The sequence below is a fragment of the Poecile atricapillus genome, chromosome 19 (genome assembly GCF_030490865.1).
Source record: "Poecile atricapillus isolate bPoeAtr1 chromosome 19, bPoeAtr1.hap1, whole genome shotgun sequence".
NCBI classification, from domain to species: domain Eukaryota; kingdom Metazoa; phylum Chordata; class Aves; order Passeriformes; family Paridae; genus Poecile; species Poecile atricapillus.
In genome coordinates this window covers 6,576,071-6,590,730 of record NC_081267.1, presented here as the reverse complement: position 1 = coordinate 6,590,730, position 14,660 = coordinate 6,576,071, and the positions used below count along the sequence as shown (strand labels likewise).

Here is a 14,660-nt window from a genome sequence, read left to right as displayed (position 1 = left end):
GATAAATTCTGGGGCTTTGAGGGGAAATTTGGGGTTGGGAGGAAATTTGGAGTTTTGGGGTGGGATTTTGAGTCTTGGGTGGATTTGGGACTTTGGGGGGAGTATGGGGATTTTGGGGTTTTTGGGGTGATTTGTGAAGAATTTTGGTATTTTTGGGGAAGCATTTGGTGGTTTTGGGGGGAAATTCAGGGGTCTTGGGGGGGTTCTGATTTTTGGGAAAGGGATTTGGGGACAATTTTTTGGGTTTTGGGGGAATTTCCATTGATGGAGAGGGGTCCTGATCCCATTGAGAAGGGGCATTTTGGGGAGGCCTGAATTTGGGGGGGGTCTCAAGGAGGATTCCCCATTTTGGGGCAGGGTTTGGGGTGGATTTAAGGAGATTTTCCAGCGATGGGGAGGCATCTTGGGGGTGGGATTTGGGGAGGGGTCTCAACAGAGCCCAGTCCTGAGCTGGAAGCGAGGGGGATGTTGGGAGTGGAATCTGGGGAGGATCTGGGGGGAGATTTTCCATCCATGGGGAAGGGTCCCGATCCTGGGGCAGTTCCTGAATTTGGGGAGCAGTCTGGAATTTGGGGGGTCTCATTGGGGCAGCAGGAGGGGCTGGAAGCGGGGCACGATGTTGGCGAAGCCGCTCTCCAGGGGGGCCGTGGGCAGCTCCTCGGGGGGTGCCGGGGGTCGCGGCCGCAGGCGCTGCAGCAGCGAGGTCAGGAACAGGAACAGCTCTGCCCGCGCCAGCGCCTCCCCCAGGCACAGCCACTGCCCTGTGGGGAGGGGGCGTCAGCACCGCCCCACCCCAAAGGGTCGGGGGTCCCAAAAGGGTCTGGGGGTCTCAAGAGGGGCTGGGAGTCCCAAAAGGGGCTGGGGGTCCCAAAAGGGGCTGGGGGTTTCAGGGGTTGGGGATCCCAAAAGGGCCGAGGGGATTCCAAAGGGTCTGGGGACTCTGGGGGCTACGGGATCCCAAAAGGGTCTGAGGTCCCAAAAGGGTCTGGGCTACCCCAGAAAGGGTCTGGGGGGTCCCTAAAGGGTCTGGGAGCTTTGGGATTGGGGTCCAAAAATGGTCTGGAGGTTTCAGGGGTGGGGGTCCCAAATGGGTCTGGGGTCCTCACCCCGAGGAATTTTGGGATTCCAAAAGAATGTAGGGCCCCACCCCAAAGGAATTTGGGGATTTTTTGGGATTCCAGAAGGATTTAGGACCCCACCCCAAGGATTTATGGGATTTTTGGGGTGCCCACTGGCCGAGAAGGGCACAAAGGCCTCGTTGCGCTGGAACTGACCCTGCTCATCCAGGAAGTTCCAAGGGTCAAATTTTGGGGATTTTTGAAGGATTTGGGGTTGTTTAGGACCGAGCTCAGCAGGGGGTAAATGTCTGTGCCCTGTGGGGTCAGGTGTGGGGTCATTGGGGTCATTTGGAGTCAGGTGTGGGGTCAGAGGGGTCCTTTAGAGTAATTTGGGGTTATTTGTGGTAATTTGGGGTCATTGGTGTCATTTGGGGTTACTAGGGTGTAAGAGACAGTCTGAAGATTCCCTCATTTGCCTCACAAACATTGCAAAAACAGAGACCGAGACCCTGAAGACCCTGAGGGAATTTGTGCAGGGGCTCTGGCCTGGTTGAGGTGGAAGCTTGCCAGGTGATGGTTTGCAGGTGTGCTTGTTGTGCTGTCAAGGTACACTGCCTTCATTCCTGCTGCTGAGCAGGGACTTGTAAGGAGCGGCCTGTTCTGTACCTTACACCTGCTTCCCAGAGCAAGGGGTCTCATCACAACAGCCGAGGAATTTCCCCACCTCTTGGCCAGCTGCCCCTTGCTTTGAAACAGACTATAAAAATGACTTTTCCAAGTTACTTTCTTCAAGAGAGACCTCCCCATGGAAGAAGACACCAGCGACCCTGCCTTGTCCATTGGTAGCTATAACCCCCCCCTTTTTTTTCTCTTTGCATTTTGCCTCTTTAGCCCTGTCTCCATCTCTCCCTCCCTCTCCCTCTCTCTCTCCCCCTCTCATCTATCACATAACCCTTGTTGCTGGCACTAAAATAAAGGTGCATTAGTGCTGTTGTGATTTAAACTGAAATCCCTTGGTGTCCTTTTTGCACTCTGAGATCAAACGAACCTCTCACAACTTCCACTTGTGTTAGGGGATTGTGACACTCGGGAGCGGGGTGACCCAAGGTGTGGCTTAGAGCAAATGCTCCACGGCACAAGGATATTGGTAGGCACATGGTGGAGACAAGGATGAGGAGGAGACCTCCAGTATGGGTTCCAAAGGCTTTTACTCGGCAAAAATGTATACTCTGCTCAGTTTTGGGAGCTTGTCTTACAGCAGCTAGAGAAACTTGCTTTAAGCAAAAAGGTGAGGAAAGAACTAGAATGGACTCCTTTCAAAACCTAGTTGAAATTTTGCAAAAACAATCAGATGAAGAAAGGAATGAGATCCATCTGTTGCCAGTGGCCCAAAGAGAGGAATGGGTTAAAGAATGCTTATTCACCAAAGAAACAGTGGAGAGGGAAACCCTTCTCATTAATCAAATTTACCCTCAGAAAGAACTAACTGATGAAAAATTGTGGGGAGCACTGCTGTCCTAGCTTGAAACCTTTAATTAAAACAGAATATAATCAAATCAATGATGAAGATCTTGATTCGCATACAACCACTAAAGAAATCCCGTACACTGCTGCTGAATTGGCTGAGCTGAAAAAGGAGCACGGGCGTCTCCCTCACGAGTCAGAGACAGAACACATACTGCATCTCTCACCGGAGGAGATCAGATTTGACTGACAGAACAAGAAGCCAGTGGGTACTGGGGACATGGGGTCTTCTCAACAGCAGGAGACAGATGTAACCCGTGGTCCCTAACTCAGCACGCAGCTCATTGGGCAGCAGGGCTTAATCCATTGGAAAGGGGAGACCCTGTAGCTATAGTTGGTACTCCTGACCAACTACTGCAAGACATGCACAAAGCTGCCTGCTTGCAAATGATACATGACAGAAAATTAACTACTGGCTATGAATCACCAATGCAATTACCTGTGAAATGATGACCCCTTTAATTCGAGCCCTTCCAGAATCACATAAAGCTACACCAATTTTCCTTCAAAAAACCATAGCAGCTAGAACTCCTGTTGTTGGCACTAAAATAAAAGTGCACTATTGCTGTGATTTAAACTGAAATCCCTTTGTGTCCTTTTGCACTGGGAGATCAAACGAATCTCTCATGATTCCCACCGGTGTTAGCGGATCATGACAGAGCCCTCAGCAATCCAGGCAGCAACACAGGCAGCAGGACACAGAGGGCACTTCCTGGCTGGGACAGGGCTTGTGGCTTCAGCAGAACCACCAAAGGCCAAGGGGCTTCTGGCCATTTTCCCTGCACCACTGCATGCCTGGGCAGCTTGCAGAGCACAAGCCCCCTTTTTCCCTCTCTTCCCCTATGCCCCACACACCCTGAGCAGCAAAAGAAAGGTCTTGGGAGTCTGACTATTATAACATATCCTATATTATTTACATACTAAAGAAAAACAAAAAAGAAAAGAACAATCTTTGAAGGAAAAAACGTCCCTGCTGGCTGCTCAGGTGGCCCCAGCAGACACAGCCTTCCAGATCAGCTCTCTGCAGAGCTCCAGCAGCGCAGCCAGCTGAGGCCCGACAGACGAGGCCGTGACCTCCATGCCCTGCGGAGCTGATCTCGCAGCCTCTGGAAGGTGGAGATAGGAGCGTGGTCTCCTGCCCTGAGAAGGCACAAAGTCTGAAGTGCCAGGCTTCCAACCTCCAGGCTGCTGTCACATGCTGTGTCTTCAAGGGCTGGAAGAGAGACGAACAGAGCCACGGTCAGATCCCAGACCTGCGGGGGCCCACGGAGAGCCCCCTGCCAGGGCCATCCCAGCCGGCTCTTGCCATGGCCAGCAGGGAGCAGGGACCGAGGGGATCAGCCCGAAGCTGCGGCCACGAATGCCCCACGTGCCCCTGAAATCTCGGTGTGCTCTGCCCACACCGCCCCTCATCCACACAGGGAGCAGAGCCCTCCACAGCCAGGCCAGGGCTTGCAGCTCCCCCCAACAGCCCCGCTGACAGCCCGCTGCCCTCACTCACCCTCACAAATGAGCAGCATCTCTTTCTTCTGCCCCCTCAGGTGCTGCCCGGCCATCCCTGGGAACACAGAGCCTGTCAGGGCCCCGGCGGCACAGCTCCCTGCCAGCGGCGCTGCCAGCCCTGTGGCCACACGCCCTCCCGCCCCGGCAGGGCTCAGCCCGGGCCCTTGCCGCATCCTGACTCAGCCCAAGGGCACGGCTGCCAGAGGCCGGCAGCAGCCCCGAGGGCAGCCGGGGCTCCAGGGCGCCGGGCCCGGGTGCCGCTGCCGGGGCAGCAGCCGGGGCCGGGGCCGAGCTGCGGCGGGGCGGGGAGGGAGCCCGGGTTCGTGGCTCACCGATGAACCTGATGGCCGCCTCTCGCAGGGGCTCCTGTGGGCTCTGCAGGTACGGCAGGGCCCGGCGCAGCTGCTCGGCCGCTCGGCTCCTGTCCTGTGCCAGCTGGAGAGAGCGGCAGGAGGGAAGGGTTGGTGCGGGCTCTGCCCCTCGGCCGGGCACTGCCTGCGGCCAGCCCCGGCCTCCCGTGCCCGCCCAGCCCTGAGGCCCGGGCAGCAGCCGCTGGCGCCGGGCTCTGGAGGGGGCAGAGGGCCGGCTGCTGCCCGGGGAGCCGCGGTGCCGCCCCGGCCCGCAGCCCCAGTGGGCCAGGGCTCCATCGGCACCCGGCTCGGGGCCACAGGAGCCTGGAGAAGAAGCCGTGCTGCTCCCGGGTGCAGCACCGGGCAGGGGCGCAGCTGCCAGCCCCACACACTGGGCACCGGGGACAGGGAGCTTCTCCAGGCTGAGGCTGGGCCGTCCAGGCCGTCCTTACCAGGCCTTCGCTGAACTTCCAGAGTTTCTTATCCAGCTGCAGCATCTGTTCAATATCTCTCCTCTTCAGGAATCTGGCTGAAGAATGCAGCGTTTCCTGGGACACCTGGAGAGCAGCAGAGACTGGAGATGGCCCCACAAGCCCAGGCACAGGACCCACATTCGAGTGCCAAGGCCTGGAGGTGCCAGGGCAGGAGGCAGCCGAGCCCTCTCCCAGGGTGCCACCGGCAGCTCAGGTGTCCTCACCTCTGCCACATGCTGGTTCTGCTCATGGCAGTGGAAGAAGAGTGGGAGCAGGCTCTGGCACACGTATGACTTCAGGGCCTTTCTTCCCTCTTCCTTTAATAAATCTATCATCTTTTTAAATACAGACATGGAGCACAGCTGCACCTGGCTATCATCCTGTATGAAAGGAAGGAAAAAAGACTTCAGCACTGGGTGCTTCGGGCCCCCTTTGGTCTGGCCTGTGAATACACAGGGCACAAAGTGTCTGGGCAGCACCCAGTGGCCGTGGCTGAGGGCACAGAACCTTACATTGTCAAACAGTGGCAGGAGCACCTCAGCCAGCTGCCGGGCTATGGGGATGGCTATCGGGGCACTATTATACAGGAACAAATATTTGAGAAGAACCATGGTCATCCTGACCACATCACGATCATTTTCCTGCAGGAGCTCCAGCAGGTTTTCAGTCAGGCTCCACATTTTCTTGGCCTGTGGGGAAGAGAAGTCTGTGAAACCCCACCCTGCTGCTGCAGGGCCCAGAGGCCAAAGGCTGGTCCTAAAGCACTCGGGCAGCTGAGCCGGGAGGCAGGAGAGCTGGGAGCAGCTGCCTCAGTGTCTGAAGCTCAGCTAAGCCCAGGGACTGCGTTCCCCGTCCCTACGCTGCCCGCATGGCTTCAGCCATTGTCCCCTTCTCACCATCAGGGGATTCTTGCCAAGCACTAGGAGGCCTCTGAGTGCCAAGCGTTGCCTCTCCCTGCACTCGCTCTGCAGATGGTTTGACAGGATGTCCAGGATGCTGTCACTGCATTCAGTCAAGTCCAGGCACTCCAGGACCTGAAAGGCACAGGGCAGTGACAGGGGAGCTGGCTGGCAGGAGGCTGGAACCACACAGAGCTGGGCCCTGGCAGCAGCACAGAGCACGGGCAGTGAAATCCCAGGCAGCTGCAGCTGTGAGAGGGCAGAGAGCTGGAAAGCAGCTGGTCTTCAGGCTCACCTCTACAAGGAATGCCAGGGCAGCAAAATCCCAGAATGGCATCTCTTTGCTGAGCAGGCTGAGCAGGTAGAATGCTACCCCGGAACACAAGTGTTCGGATGAAGAGCACATTTCTCTGAATGGAGGAAAAAGGAAGCAAAACTCTGAGCCAGCAGCAGTAAAGCTGTCCCAGGAATGACTCACAGAGGGCTGATCTTTCTCCACCAGCCTGCAAGGGGACGTGGGCCCTTGGGGAGGTGGCAGCTCCTGGGCACCCTCCTCTCCCAGCCTTTTGAAGTCTCCTTGGTTGTTCCTTGGTGCCCACAACCACTGGGATAGTGTGGGTCACCTGGACACACAGGGCACAAATGCCAGAGGCAGTGGGGAGAAGGGGGTCTCACCTGGCCAGCAGACCCACGGCATAGTGGTGGGTGTCAGCACAGAGCAGCGTGTCCCAGCCACACTTGCGTTCCACTTCCAGAACCACGTGCTCACACCGGAGAAGGCAGAGCAGGGCCTTCAGGGTCTGCACTGCAAACCTGTGTGCACAGCAAGGCCCACGTCACGCTGGGAGCACGGGCTCCTGCCATGGGGACATGGCAGGGACAGGAGGACTGGGATGGAGCACCTGCTGGGGCTGGTGGCAAGGCCGTGTTGCTCCTGGCATCTCTTCCAGAAGGTATCAACTTCCTCTGGCATATCCAGTGTGCTGAAGAACACTTGGAAGAGCAGATGCACCAAGAGGTGGGGGAAATACACATTCACTACACGTGGGACACAGGGCACCTGAAGGAACTTCCACATCACCACAGTTGCCTGCAGAGGACAAAGCACCCTGAGACAGCGCTCAGTGCCGAGGTGTCTCTGTGGCAGGGCCTGAGCGTGGCAGGGAGAGGCTGGGGGAGACACAGGGGGAGCATCGGGCCTGGTGCCCCTGAAGCTGCCCCTAGTCCAGGTTTGAGCCCAGTGCCTGAGGCAGGGAGTTGCAGTGGGGGAAGGAGGAAACAGAGCTGCTGAAGACACGGCTGGCCATGGGGTGAGCAAAGGTCAGTTGCAGAAACTCACAGCCAGGGCAAAGACACCCGTGTTGTCCCCATCGGAGGTGCACGTGCTGTGCTCTGGCCAGTTCCCCAGCACATCCAGGAGTATCTGCACCACTGGCTCCACAGTCCTGCTCGAGCACATGACCGTCTTCCACATCATCATAGCAGCTCTGTGGGGTGACAGCTCTGTCTCACGGGGGTCTCAGACACATCCCCGTGGCCTGGGCAGCAGTGGGGGGGGGAGCTGGCTGCCAGCTCTGCCTCTGCCCGCTGCCCCTCACCAGCAGCAGCACCCAGGCAGCCCAGCCCTGTGGGGACAGGGCCCTGAGGGGGCATGGCATGGCAGCAGGCTCAGGGGCCGATGTAGCAGGGCTGGGAAAGGGAGCAGCCAGAGGGCCCTGGAACTCTCTGTTGGTCAGACACCTGGGCCAGGCTGTGCAGGCTGATGGGCTGGGGAGCCCTGAGCCCTCTGGGCACGTGGGCCCCGTACCTGTCACACGATGAGGCCACACGGAGGAGAGCAATGACCACATCAGCGGGCTGTGCCTCAGTCAGATCCAGCAGTGTCCTGCCCAGCCTGTGCTCAGCAGACTCATTGGCCATGAGCCACTGGTGGATGTACCTCACCATGGCAGGCACCTGGAGAAGACACAGGGAGACTTGGAAAGCTGCCACAGGGAGTCAGGAATGTCCCCAGCTTCCCCAGAGAAGTGCTTCCCTTGTCACCACTCTGCAATGGCCTCAAAGGCTTACAGTGATGAGCAGGCATGGCTTGGGAGGCCAAGCGATCCCTGGAGGATCAAAGCCTGGCCACAGGCTGCTTACTTGCTCTGGAATGGAAACACCCTCCTCCAAAATCAATTCCAGCATGGCAGCACTGGTGTCGGTGGTGTAGACATCACCGTTTTCCATGGACCCAGTGCCCATGGCACTGGTCTCTTCCTGCCAAATGCACTTGATGAATTTGCAAGTCAGGCAGAAGAAGGAAGGGTGGGAAGAGAGGGATATTGCATGGAGAGCTCCAAGCATGGTGCTGGGCTGAGCAGTGCCAGCAGGCCCAGCCCAGGTAGGGATGGCTGCAGGTACCTGCGCTGTTCTGCGGAAGAGGCCACCGGCAAGGTCCTGCTCTTGTGTCTGGTCCATGGCTGCATCTGTCAAAGAGCAGCCAGAGCTGAGGGGCTGCGGGAGAGGCCGGAGAACGCAGCCCAGCCCTGAACTCCCCAGGCAGGGACAGCCCTGGGATGCCCCAGGGGATGGAGTGTGGCCACTGCTGGGGGGGTAGCCCCAGGCTTTCTTCCATCCTTTCTGTGGGCACATCCCCAGGGGATGGGAAGGGGTGGGAGGGGACGGAAAGGGACAAGACATGATGGGATGGGATGTGGCCAAGCTGGCCACAGGCTGAGCCCTGATGCCCAGTTCTGCCACTCACCCTCCTGCAGTGGCTGGAACTCCTGCACCTCTTCAGTCTCCTGTGCTGGGGCAGCTCCAGGGCCTTCTTCTTCTTCCTCCTCCACCCAGGCCAACTTGGGCACTCTTGGGGGTCGCTGCTCCATGGCAGGGACTGGATTTATGGTACTTGCAGGAGAGATGGCTCGGAAAAGCTCCAAGTCACCAAGTCCTGCAGTCGTGCCTGGAAGGCGCCTGCAAGACTGAAGTCCTGGCAAGACTGCAGGACAGCAAGTCCTGCACTCGGGTCTTGAGGGCTCCGTCCACAAGGACAGGAGGCTCCTCGTCAAGGATGGTGCTCTGGTCTCAAGGGCAGCGACTGCAGGGATGGGCGATGCCTCGGAAAAGCTCCGGGTCACCAAGTCCCATAGTCTGCCCTCGAGGGCACCTGCAGAAGAGAAACCTCAGCAAGGCCACGGGTCAGCAAGTCCTGTGGTCTGGCCTCGAGGTCACCTGCAGGAATGATGGCTCAGAAAAGCTCCGGGTCAGACACAAACGAGTGCGCTGTGTGGGGGCTCCTCACAGCACCGCTCTGGCACGTCCTGTCCCGTCGCGTGCACCGAGCACTGTGGTGTGGTCCTGTCACCGCCAGCTCCTATGTCACCACATGTCACAAAGGGCCCTTTGACACCCTGTCCATTTCCATCCCATGGTGACCATATGTCACAAAGGGCCCTTGCACACACTGCCACCCGCCCTGGTTCCACCCCCATCCCCCCCTGAGTGGCCCAGGTTGGAAGGAATCCCTTGCCCAAAGTGTCTAAGACAGCCTGACAGGATCTTTAGGAACAGCTCAAACCATCAGCAAACGCTGCCCTGCTCTGCAGGCTCAGGGCAGCAGAAGGAGCCCCCAGGGCTGCCGACGCAGCCGCAGCAGGAAGGGAACGGGGCCTTGCACAGAAGCTGGCACGGCCTCCTTGGGACACATCCCGGCTGGTGGCCATTCTAAACCCACACAGGGTGTGACACAGACAAGGAACATCTGGGCCAAGGCACGAACAGTCCACTAGAATGTATTTTAGCACATTAGAAAGACTTGGGAGGAATCCCAGAGGGTCATTTTTTGAAGCAAAGTGATCTGATTAAATACTGTAACCAACGGTAGGCTTGGTAAAAATTAGAAGGTGGTGAAAATGGACTGCCTAATGGAACTTTAAATGATCATCCACTGTTACAGTTGATGTTATTTTTAAGAAAAGAAGACAAATGAGACCAAGTGATATGTGCAGACACTTTTTTTTACCCTGAAGAATAAACCTGAGTGGCACCAAGAATATGGCTTTGATTTGGACCCCCAGGAGACTTTGGTCCTTCCTTTGGAAAGAGGTAACAAGTGGAAAATAAAGAGATGTTGTTCAGCGTGTAGTTTAGGGCAGAGATGTTTGAAATTGGCAAAAAAGCGCGAGGAAGACGCTGTTATAGATGTCCAAGACTCACAGCCGAGTTATTCCAGGCCAGCTCTACCTTCCCCCTCAAGCAACCACTCCTCTCCCTCAATTAAATGAAAGTGAGAATGAGATGAATAATCCTGGTGAGGGGACAAGTTTGGGGATGCCAGTGACAACATGTACAAGGAATAAAACCAAGAAAGCTTTGCCTTTAGTCACCCCCTTAAGGCAAGAAGTGGGTCCCACAGGAGAAGCTGTGTGGGTGAAGATCCCCTTTTCTACTGGTGACCTGAATAACTGGCAGGAAGAAGTTCATAATTATAGAGAAAACCCTAGCAAAGTGGCAAAAAGATTGGAGTTAATAGTCAAGAACTGAGACCCAGACTGAGATGATTTCATTATGACAGTGCTAAGGAAAACAGATAAAGAGTTGGTGATGAAGATGGTCAGAGCACATGTGCAGGGAGAAATTGCTAGTGGAGCCTTACAAGGTACAGTGGACCAGTTGTTTCCTATTGTAAACCCTTTGTTGGACCCAAATGATGCAAAGAACTATGAGATGTTAACTAGATACTGGGAACTGTGGGGGCTGAGGAAGCAGCCAATACTGTAGCCACTCTCCCCTGGAGGAAGAGCCCATAGGAGGCTTTCACTTACCACTCTCCCCCAGAGGCTAAAGGCCTCAATGGGGAGCTTTTATTTTTACAGCCACATGTTAAGTGGTTCCCAACATGTTTTCCCCCTGTATGCATATTATTTTTACCCTGTTGGCCCTTTCCCCTTGTTCCACCCCTGAATCCTCTGACCATTGTCCCTGTTGCTCCACCCCACCCCCTGCTTTTCCTATATAATCCCTGCTCTCACTGAGCCCAGGCCAGTTGTTGTCTCTGGGACCCTTCGGGAGAGAAGAATAAAGACCTCCTTGGAACCCCACACGGTGCCTCCCGTCTCTTTTCTTCGGCAGCACCCGAGGAACAGCGGCCATTCCAAAAGCCCTTTGAAGGGCTCGCAGCTGAATCACGGGGGCAAGGCAAGCGTGCCTGTGTGCCCAGGGGAAGTGCCACAGGAGACGCTTCCCTGGGAAGGTCACGGCACCCTGACCACCTCCGCTCACTGCGACAAGTGGTGCCCCAACAGGGAGCTCTGCCAGCGGTTCCCTGGTTCCCTGGTTCCCGGGAGAAGCGTCTCCTGCAGCACCAGCTGCAGAAAGCAAGTCACTCTCGGGTCTGTCACTTCCCTGAGGAAACCCCCTCGCGTTTTAGCAAGGGCTATCCAAGGGGACACCGGGACCCTCCTAGGACCATCCAGGGAGCGAGGAGATTTCCTCAAGGACCAGACGGTGGGTGACATCGTGCCCAGCAGTCTGTTCACCCAGTGGAGGTGGAAAAAGCTGCTAAAATTGGGATTTGGCCTTTGTGGGTGGGTTTTGGAACCAGTTTTGTTCCCATGGGGAACAAAATCCTTCCTGGTTTTAACCAATCCCTTTGGAATGCTGCACATGGCTCACCTGGGCTGGGAAAAAATGGGAAAAAAATCTGGGAAAATCATAGATTTCCCACTTAACAGCTCAATCCCTTTGGAATGCTGCACATGGCTCACCTGGGCTGGGAAAAAATGGGAAGAAATCTGGGAAAATCATAGATTTCCCACTTAACAGCTCCATCCCTTTGGAATGCTGCACATGGCTCACCTGGGCTGGGAAAACCTAGAAAAATCCTGGAACACACACTTGAGGGAGGTGTTTGTTAATCCTGGCTCATCCCAGGAACTTCCATTCCTCAATCCGGAAAGGATGCGTTAGGGAGTCCTCCAGTCTGGGAGTGCCTATGACACCTCCTAAAAAAACATTTCCTTGCTTTTCCAATTCCAGGAATGAAATTCCTGGATTATTTTCCATCAGAAAATGGGGTTAATTAAAGTGCAGCTTTTTCCACCAGCATTTCAGTCCTTGTCATTCTGGCAGTTCCACTAATCCTTATCCCAGGTGTGATTCAGAGAGTTGGGATTTCCTGGCTCTGAGCAACATCTGCAGTTTTACAGGAAACTCACAGCTCATGAGAACAAACTTTCTGTGTGACTTCAGAGGCCACGACAACCCTGAGTGGTTTCCCTCCCATTCCCCAGCCCTTCCTGGCCCCAGGGGCTGATGGCATTTGTGTTCCCTCAGGTTCATCTCCCCACAGCAGCACCATGGGGGTGCTGACGCCTGCTCTGGGCAGTGCAAACAGGGGCTCCTGAGCCAGTGCTGCCGTGTCTGTGCCTGCAAGGATGCGGCACCTCTCTGAGCTGGGGGAGAGGCCAGGGCTGCACAGGGGGGATGTTGTTGGCAGCTCCATGAGGACGCTCTGGGACACTGCCCTGGGGTGTCCAGCACAGTGGGGATGAATCAGCCCCTGCTCTGCTGCTCCTTCCCATCTCCCCCAGGGACCTTGCAGAGCCCCAGCCATGCTGTTTGCCCCCAGCCTGCCCACAGCCACCTTGGGGCTGCTCACGGGGGTTTTCTGTGCTGAGCTTTGGCCTGGGCGTGTTCTTGAGAGAGCCTGGGCAAGGAGCCTGGAGCCCCCAGGCCCTGCCCTGAGGTGTCAGCGCTGCCCCAGCAGTGCCCATGGCCTGTCCCTGCTGCAGCCCCGGCACTGCCACCCCCAGGGCTGTGCCCGGCCCCGAGAGCACTCAGGCCCTGCAGCAACACCAGGGCCAGGAGGGCAGCGGGGCAGTGGCACGGGAGCAGCACTGGCAACACCAAGTGCTGCTGCTCCTGGGCACAGCTGCTGTGCCAGCACTGATCTGCTCCAGCTCTGCACACAGACACTGCTGCTGCAGCTCCAGAGAAGGGAACAAAAGGGGGATCTCTGGAGAAAACTTTGCTGGGAGATCCTTTAGTTCCTTTAAAGCCACCAAGACCTCAGCTCCATATTGACACAGTCTGTGGCCACAGGGAGGGTGAAGAGAAACAAAATGAGAAATGGCACCAACAATGACATTTCTTTCTAGACAATATTGAAAAGTAAAACAAAGAAAAAGAACCTCCAAAATGAAACTAAAAATAAGTAGCAAAGATTACTTTTATTACAAGTAGTTTGCAGAAATGTGCCAGGAGTTTAATGTTTCTGAAATGATCCAGTCATCAGTGTCCACACTGCAGCCTTGAGCTCCTGGTTCCTCAGGCTGTAGATGAAGGGGTTCAGGGCTGGAGGCACCACTGAGTACAGAACTGACACCGCCAGATCCAGGGATGGGGAGGAGATAGAGAGAGGTTTCAGGTGGGCACACATGATAGTGCTGATGAACAGAGAGACCACAGCCATGTGAGGGAGGCAGGTGGAAAAGGCTTTGTGCCGTCCCTGCTCAGAGGGGATCCTCAGCACAGCCCTGAAGATCTGCACATAGGAGAAAACAATGAACACAAAACAGCCAAGTAGCAAACAGGCACTGACTGCAATGAGCCCAAATTCTCTAGTGTAGGAATTTGAGCAGGAGAGCTTGAGGATCTGTGGGATTTCACAGAAGAAATGGCCCAGGGCATTGCCCTGGCACAGGGGCAGGGAAAATGTATTGGCTGTGTGCAGCAGTGAATAGAGAAAGCCACTGGCCCAGGCAGCTGCTGCCATGTGGGCACAAGCTCTGCTGCCCAGGAGGGTCTCATAGTGCAGGGGTTTGCAGATGGACACGTAGCGGTCGTAGCACATGATGGTCAGGAGGAAATACTCTGTTGCAGCACAGAAAACAAAAAAAAATATTTGTGCAGCACATCCTGTGTAGGAGATGTCTCTGGTGCCCCAGAGGGAATTGTGCATGGCTTTGGGCACAGTGGTGCAGATGGAGCCCAGGTCAGTGAGGGCCAGGTTGAGCAGGAAGAAGAACATGGGGCTGTGCAGGTGGTGGCTGCAGGCTACGGCGCTGATGATGAGGCCGTTGCCCAGGAGGGCAGCCAGAGAGATGCCCAGGAAGAGGCAGAAGTGCAGGAGCTGCAGCTGCTGCGTGTCTGCCAATGCCAGCAGGAGGAAGTGGCTGATGGAGCTGCTGTTGGACATTTCTTCACTCTGGCCATGGAGTTCTGTTGAAGGAGGAGACAGTGACAAGTCAGGGGAGACTTTACTGAGCAATGACCAAGTCCCTTCTCCCAGCCCTCCTCCTGCTGCTCTGTGCCACCCAATTTTCCTTTTCTCAGAGCCCTTCCTTCAGCCCTGTGCCTGGAGCTCTGCTGGGATCTGGTCCCGTTGCCGTGATGAGAAGGGGCTCTGCCCATGGACATTGAGGAGTCAGCTCCGCTCTGCAGCAGTGGAGTCATGGGAATGGGGTTAGGGGCCAGTCCTGGGGTTGGACTGCATCATCCCAAACTGCTCCTGAGGCAGAGGAGCCTAGCAGCATCTCCTGTCCCAGGGCTCAGGAATGGTGATGGCCAAAGACAGTTTGAGAGGGTTTCCTGCTGTGCCCAGAGAGATCAGAGAGAACTGTGCAGTGCAGGAGCATTGTCTGTAACTCAGTGGAGGGTGAGGGGAGCTGCTCTGTTGCTCCATCTGTCCCCAGCTGCCCTGAGATCGAGGGCAGGCACTGTGTTTCCCTGGAAATCAGCCTGACACAGCTGAGAGCAGAGGAACCCACAGCAGAGCAAACTGGTTCAGCATTTCTCAGAGTCTCAGCCCCACTCCTGGCCAAGGACACTCCTGTCCCCAGTGTCCCCTGGAGACAGCTCACAGCTTGG

General features: G+C 56.1%; 1 protein-coding gene across 1 annotated transcript; it reads right to left on the bottom strand.

The window, feature by feature from the left end:
- Positions 1-13,056: 13,056 nt before the first annotated feature.
- Positions 13,057-13,938, bottom strand: LOC131586336 (olfactory receptor 14J1-like; the record flags this gene model as incomplete). Its single annotated transcript, XM_058853160.1, has 1 exon — positions 13,057-13,938. A coding segment is annotated over one exon (882 nt), but the record flags the coding sequence as incomplete, so codon positions are not given.
- Between the last annotated feature and the right edge of the window lie 722 nt (positions 13,939-14,660).